This window comes from Podarcis gaigeae, assembly GCF_964106915.1.
Source record: "Podarcis gaigeae genome assembly, chromosome: 18".
Lineage (NCBI taxonomy): Eukaryota > Metazoa > Chordata > Lepidosauria > Squamata > Lacertidae > Podarcis > Podarcis gaigeae.
In genome coordinates, this window is record NC_139696.1 from 1,633,605 (window position 1) to 1,640,612 (window position 7,008).

Sequence of the window (7,008 nt, forward strand, 5' to 3'; positions counted from 1 at the left end):
TTGTTATTATTATTATTACCCCTAAATGTTGCAATAGATGCACAAATGCAATTCAGAATGTGAAAGAAAAGGGGGGGGGGGGAAATGGCTTTCTAGGACTCTTTTTACAGTGCTACTCAAAAGTAATGCTCAAAAAAATACCTCTCTTTCTTACCCCAGAGTGTCAGCCCTGTGGAACTTACTTCCGAGTAGACGCGCTTATCCTGAGTGCTCTGCCAGTGCATAAATTGTACGTGTTGCAATTTAGCAATTATTTGGCCTTAGCATGATGGAATCACTCTAAATTATGTATGCAAATGCTCCAAAACCGGAAAATTGTCTTTTAAAATTAAATTAATTAAAAAGCTTTCGTGATGGGACAGTGGTGTACCCCCCACATCTCACCCAGCGACCCCCAAACTTGGCAGAGAAAAACGTAAGAAATTCCATTTAAAGGACGTCCCGGCAAAAGAATAATGGGAACTGTAATTTTTTTGTGTGTGTGTGTGTTTCCTTTTTGGTCGATGCTTTATTGATAATCTTAAATAACAAATATGGTGCACGTCTTCTTGAAGAAGCAAAAATATAAACCGTAGGAACAAAAACCATATGCAAGTAATGTTCTATATCCTTACAGAAATTAATTTATATTTTTTACGATCCCTTATTTTTCTTATCTGTTTACTAGCATAAATTAAAAGAATGTTTTAATTTCAATGGTTTTATACCTGGTGCTAGCTAGCCACCCTGAGCCCGGTCTTGGCTGGGGAGGGCGGGGTATAAATAAAAATCATCATCATTATTATTATTATTATTAGTGGTTGAGGCTCCTAGGAACGCAATAAGCAGAGATTTTTGGCACACCTGTCTGTGCAAAGCAGGTGAGAAATGCACCTAAAGGGCCGATGGCTTGAGAACCCCATTTTGGACACCTTGCTACCCTAAATCTGCCTCTGGGTGGAAAAATGTCTCCCCAAACATTGCCGGCTTAGAACTTCCTGGCTGCGGGCCATGCTGGGTGCAGGGGCTGATGGGAATTGTAGTCTTCCGCTGCTTGTGAGGCCCCCAAGAGATTTCTCATCAATTCTGGATTAACCAATTTATACGCGTCCGTTTTGATTAACCAAATTTACGCTCTTGGGTTCTTCTTAAAAAGGTGATTTGAAGGAAGAAAAAATGGCCACTTGCCGTCGTCCTGCTGTACAGATCGAATGCCGCACTAGGATTGATTCTCCCGGTGCAAATAATAATAATAATAATAATAATAATAATAATAATAATAATAATAATAATAAAAAATTATTTATACCCTGCCCATCTGGCTGAGTGTCCCCAGCCACTCGCCAGGGTTCAAATTCAGCCCAAACCCCAAAATTTCAGGGTTCGAAATCCGCCCGGCGCATTTCGCACCCAGCTCTCAGCCCCCGTTGCAACCCGCCACCCGCAAGTGGCCTGCCTGGTGGATCCTCGGATCCGGGCCGTTTTCACGCACCTGCAATACGCACCCTGTAGGATTCTACCTGCGATATTTTTACCGGGACAAATTCCAGGAAGCAAAAAGTTGTGTTGGGGAGTAAGTCTTTGGAGCAAGGGTCAGGAGACTTTTTCAGCAGGGGGCCGGTCCACTGTCCCTCGGACTTTGTGGGGGGCCGGACTGTATTTTGTAAAAAAATATGAATGGATTCCTATGCCCCACAAATAACCCAGAGATGCATTTTAAATAAAAGCGCACATTCTACTCATGTAAAAACACACTGATTCCTGGACTGTCCAGGGGCCGGATTGAGAAGGCGATTGGTCCGGATCCGGCCCCCAGGACTAAGTTTGCCTACTCATTATTTACACCTATTATTATTTCATGTTAGAGCAAGTTTCTAGAGACTAGATTATGAGTCTTTGTAAATTGTGTTTCTAAAGGACCTTTTGCTATCGCCAAATACCAATGTGTTTGCATGATTCAGTTTGTTCTGAATAAAAAATCATTTTAAGTTGGAGCTTAATAATTATTTCACTATGAATATACTTCTTAATTGTATTTCACAGTTAATGTACTTCTTCTTAATTGTATTTCAGTTCAACAATGACTTGGATAAAATACATATTTTGTGGTATGCAAATGGCTTGAGATACCTGTTAGGTCCATAAATGACCATATAGCATCTATTCAACCCCAAAAAAACAGTGACAATTTGTTGTGGACAAAGGACAGCTGGACATATAAAGGGCCCCATTACCTTCAGGAGCTGAGGGCCGCATCAAACCTAAATCCGGCCCTGGCCCTTCTGCATGGAGGCGGAAGGATCGACACCCGCACACTTTCACGAAAAAAAATGCGTTTTAAATAAAAGCAGACGTTCTACTCATGTAAAAACACCAGGCAGGCCCCACAAATAAGCCAGAGGTGCATTTTAAATAAAGGGATTACTCATGTAAAAACAGGCTGATTCCCGGACCGTCTGCGGGCCGGATTGAGAAGGCGATTGGGCCGGATCCAGCCCCTGGGCCTTAGTTCGCCCCTCCATGCTTTAGAGCAGCCGTCTTGCCCCGAAATGGCAACTAGACCTTGTGTTTTGGCCACCGCAACCCTGGTTTAAAGAGTCATTTGGCGCCTGGCTTTTATATCTTGAGTTTCTAACGCCGTGAATCCAGAATTGTGACGCTTCACGGGTATCGTGGAAGTAGCAACGGCGGAAGGTGCCCTCTGCATTTAAGGCAGCATCATAAACAGACATGGCTTCCTGCAAAAAGAATACTGGGAACTGCAGTTGTTAGAAGACGTTTATTCCCCCCCACAGAACTATGATTTCTGGAATATAACTCCTCTGGAAACTCCAGCTCTGCGAGGGGAATGGGGGTCTCCTAACAGCCCTTTGCAAACTACAGTTCCCAGGATTTTGGGGGACAAAAGCCTCAATGATTCCGCTTCAAATGTAAAGGGCAGATGGGACCTAAATTGCTGAAATTCCGATGGCATCCCAGTCGGCAACGTGAAACAGGCCACCGCAAAGTGGCGTTTTCGAACCCGAGACCTGTGCGCAGAAACGGCTCCCACATCGGCCAACGTGTGAGATTTTTGCGCCGTGATCTGTGCGACATTTGACTCTGCAGGGAAGCAAAACGTCTACAAGAACAGCACATTTCCCCGTGCGCTAAAAGAGGCTTTATTCGTGGTGACATTATCAGCGCATCATCTGCCCATTTGGTGAGACGAAAAAGGAAGGTTTCGGTGCCGCCGGGCAGTTTGAAGGATTCACAGTTTCGAAGTGCCAGCAGGCAGAAAAAGGAAGCTTCTCTGAGACCAAACAGGTGGCTCTGCAAAGGGAGGGAAAAGGAGAACGATTAAAGGACGTTGCAAAAACATCTGCTGCTTTGCAGGAATCACTCAGACAATAAGGACAGCCAAAGCAGATTCGGCGTAACCGGTGTTCAAAATTAGCATTTTGCACCTGGCTATCGGGTGGCGCTGTGGGTTAAACCACTGAGCCTCTTGGGCTTGCCGATCAGAAGCTCGGCGGTTCGAATCCCCACAATGACGGGGTGAGCTCCCCTTGCTCGGTCCCTGCTCCTGCCCACCTAGCAGTCCGAAAGCACATCAAAGTGCAAGTAGATAAATAGCTACCACTCCGGCGGGAATGTCAACGGCGTTTCCGTGCATTTTCAACAAAAGGACACATTCTACTCATGTAAAAAGACACCGATTCCCGGACCGTCTGCAGGCCGGATTTAGAAGGCGACTGGGCTGGATCCGGCCCCTGGGCTTTAGTTTGCCTACCCATGTTCTAGTGGCAGGTGGTTCCCCAGACTTGCTTGCCTCAACTGAAGCTGAAGACAGATAAGTTCTAGTCCAGGGGTCAGCAAACTTTTTCAGCCGTGGGCCGGTCCACTGTCCTTCAGACCTTGTGGGGGGCTGGACTATATTTTGAAAAAAATAATGAACTAATTCCTATGCCCCAAAAAGAACCAAGAGATGCATTTTAAATAAAAGGACACATTAATGTAAAAACACGCTGATTCCCAGACCGTCCGCAGGCCGGATTTAGAAAGCAATTGGGTCGGATCTGGCCCCCGGGCCTTAGTTTGCCTTCCCATGTTCTAGTAGCAGGTGGTTCCCCAGACGATGCAGCTGCCCCAAACGGGGATCAAATCTGCAACCTTGACATTATCAGCACCCTCGCTCCAACCGATGGAGCGATCCGTTTTCCCCATGCGCTCATTTGTTTCTCAAGAGAAACACAAGCCACAGACTCCCCTCGCTCTCTGCCTCACAGCTTGCAAACGGGCCTCGCTTGGGCTCCATGCCTAATAATAACTGTATTTTTTGCTCTATAAGACGCACCAGACCAAAAGACGCACCTAGTTTTTGGCAGAGGAAAACAAGAAAAAATATATTCTGAATCTCAGAAGCCAGAACAGCAAGAGGGATCGCTGTGCAGTGAAAGTTCTGGCTTCTGGGATAGCTGCGCAGCCTGCATTCGCTCCATAAGACGCACACACATTTCCCCTTACTTTTTAGGAGGGAAAAAGTGAGTCTTATAGAGCAAAAAATACGGTAATAATAAAAAATTTAATTTATATAAGATATATAAGACCGGGCTCAGGGCGGCTAACACCAAATATAAAAACAAATGATTGAAATACAGCTTTAAAAACAAGACTAAAATATAACATATTTATCGGCCTAGATGTGGGATCTCCAGGATGACAACAGGCATTGATGGACATTGGGGAACGCAACCGGGAAAGGGGGGAGGGAAATTTAGAATCCAAAGGGTGTTAAATTATACTTTATTCATTTTTCTATTTTATTTTAATCTGTTCTGCATATTAAAGAGGGGAACTCGTGGAAGGGAGCGGGGTCGATTTTAGGGGATGGAAAAACATTTTTAACATTGGGTTAATTATAATAAGTTTAAAATTTGGGGTAAGAACTTGCTGAATCTATTTGAAGGAATTGGAATACAAGAGGGGGTGGGGTGGGGAAGTCCTGGAAAGATGCTAATGAAAATAAGGTTATAAAATGGATGTTTTATTTCTTTCCTTTTTTCTGTTATATTTGAAAATGTTCAATAGATATTATTAAAAATAAAATAAAATATAACATTAAAACACAGAAGGGGAGTCGTTCCTGGCGCTGCAGCACCCCATTTGTGGGGACGTATCCCGGTCCCAAGGATCACTGCCTCCCCATAACCGATTCCAAAGCACGTGAGTCGCAGCCGCAACAGGCCCAGATTTATTATCCAAAGAGGACCCACCTCCTTGCGGAGAAGGGCTTCTTTTCCGCTCAGTCGTCCTTCTTAAACTTGCCGTTGATCCAAGGCACGTAGTCGAGGATCAGCCTCCAGTCCGTGGCCCACACCAGCCCCACGGCACCCACGGCGCCCCATGTGCTCAGCGTAGGCACCCTGCGGGAAGGAGAGAGAACAGAAGCGGCGCTTGCGTACCTCTGGGCATGTTTGAGGCGGAAGCATGCACGGTTTGCGTTGAGCTTTCGGAACCGTAGGGGTGTTGGGAGGGACCCCCAAAGGTCATCCAGTCCAACCCCCGCCCCAGCAATCTCGGCCAAAGCATCCGTGACCTCTGCTTAACAAGCCTCCAAAGAAGGAGAGTAGCAGCAGTAGTAGTAGTAATAATAATAATAATAATAATAATTTATTATTTGTACATCTGGCTGGGTTTCCCCAGACACTCTGGGCGGCTTCCAACAGAAGATTAAAAATACATTAAAATCTGCTATGCAAGCAGAGGATCTTGGGTTCAAATTCCGGCACCGCCATGATCATTTATTATCAACAAAAGATTAAAAATACATTAAAACATCAGTCATTGAAAACTTCCCTAAAGAGGGCTGCCTTCAGATGTCTTCTAAAAGTCAGGTAGTTGTTTGTTTCCTTGACATCTGACGGGAGGGCGTTCCACAGGGCAGGGGCCACCACCGAGAAGGCCCTCTGCCTGGTTCTCTGTAACCTCACTTCTCGCAGGGAGGGAACCGCCAGAAGACCCTCGGGAGAGGGACCCCGGTGTCCGGGCAGAACGATGGGGGTGGAGACACTCCTTCAGGTCTACTGGGCCACCAGTAGTGCAAGTAGATAAATAGGTACCACTCTGGCGGGAAGGTAAACTGTGTTTCCGTGCGCTGCTCTGGTTGGCCAGAAGCGGCTTTGTCCTGCTGGCCACATGACCCGGAAGCTGTACACTGGCTCCCTTGGCCAGTAAAGCGAGATGAGCGCCGCAACCCCAGAGTCGGCCACGACTGGACCTAATGGTCAGGGGTCCCTTTACCTTTATCCTATCCATTACTACCTGCCCTGCCCCACCACCCTGCTTTGGGGAACAGGCAGGGGAATTCTAAGGAACCCCCTTCCAAAGCTGACCACGGTTGCTTCCTGGGGCAGGGAGTTCCGCAGGTTAACTGGCTGGGGGGGGGAATGTCATTCCTGGCCCTGAATTTCCCAGGAAGCCACTCCACGTGTGTCCAACTTCCTCCAATTTTAGGGGGGGGGGTTAATTTTGGGGTTGGGTGGGTGACCCCCCCACCCTTTTGGAGCAGGGCTGGGAGGGGCCAAAGCGAGGCCCCGCGCCTCCTCCGACCTTTAACCCCCCCTGCCCCCCTCACCCCCCCCCTCACCAGTTGCGCAGGAGCTGCCCGTAACGGGGTCCCATGAACTTGCTCAGCATCCTTCCTCGCCCTCCGGCTCTGGCGCCTTTCCGCCTGGAAGGTCACCTCTCCCTCGCGCCTGCGCACTACCTCCTCTCCCCCCCCCCTAACGTGCGTGCGCTTCCTTCCTTCCTTCCGGCCGGCGTGCGTGCGTGCGTGCGTGCCTTCCTTCCGCCCCGCCGTTACGTCCGCGCGTGCGCAACGTCCCGACGTCGTCAATTCCGCTCCTCGTACATGTAGACTTGAAGAAGAGTCGCCAACGCGCCGCCGGATTGCGAGCTTGCTTTCCGCGCGCCATAGAACGGAATCCAGCGCCATCTAGCGGCCAAAGCCGCGTAATTAATGGCAAGGACGTTGAGCTGGACGACAGC

The 7,008-nt window shown here is 47.8% G+C and overlaps 1 protein-coding gene across 1 annotated transcript; it reads right to left on the reverse strand.

Annotated features, from left to right (window-relative positions):
* Positions 1-3,116: 3,116 nt before the first annotated feature.
* UQCR11 (ubiquinol-cytochrome c reductase, complex III subunit XI) lies at positions 3,117-6,775 on the reverse strand. The gene is made up of 3 exons (XM_083720852.1): positions 6,608-6,775; positions 5,235-5,384; positions 3,117-3,291 (listed from the first exon to the last, which is right to left on the reverse strand). The coding sequence occupies exons 1-2, from the start codon at positions 6,655-6,657 to the stop codon at positions 5,264-5,266; spliced, it is 171 nt and encodes a 56-aa protein (XP_083576978.1). The 5' UTR covers positions 6,658-6,775; the 3' UTR covers positions 3,117-3,291; positions 5,235-5,263.
* Between the last annotated feature and the right edge of the window lie 233 nt (positions 6,776-7,008).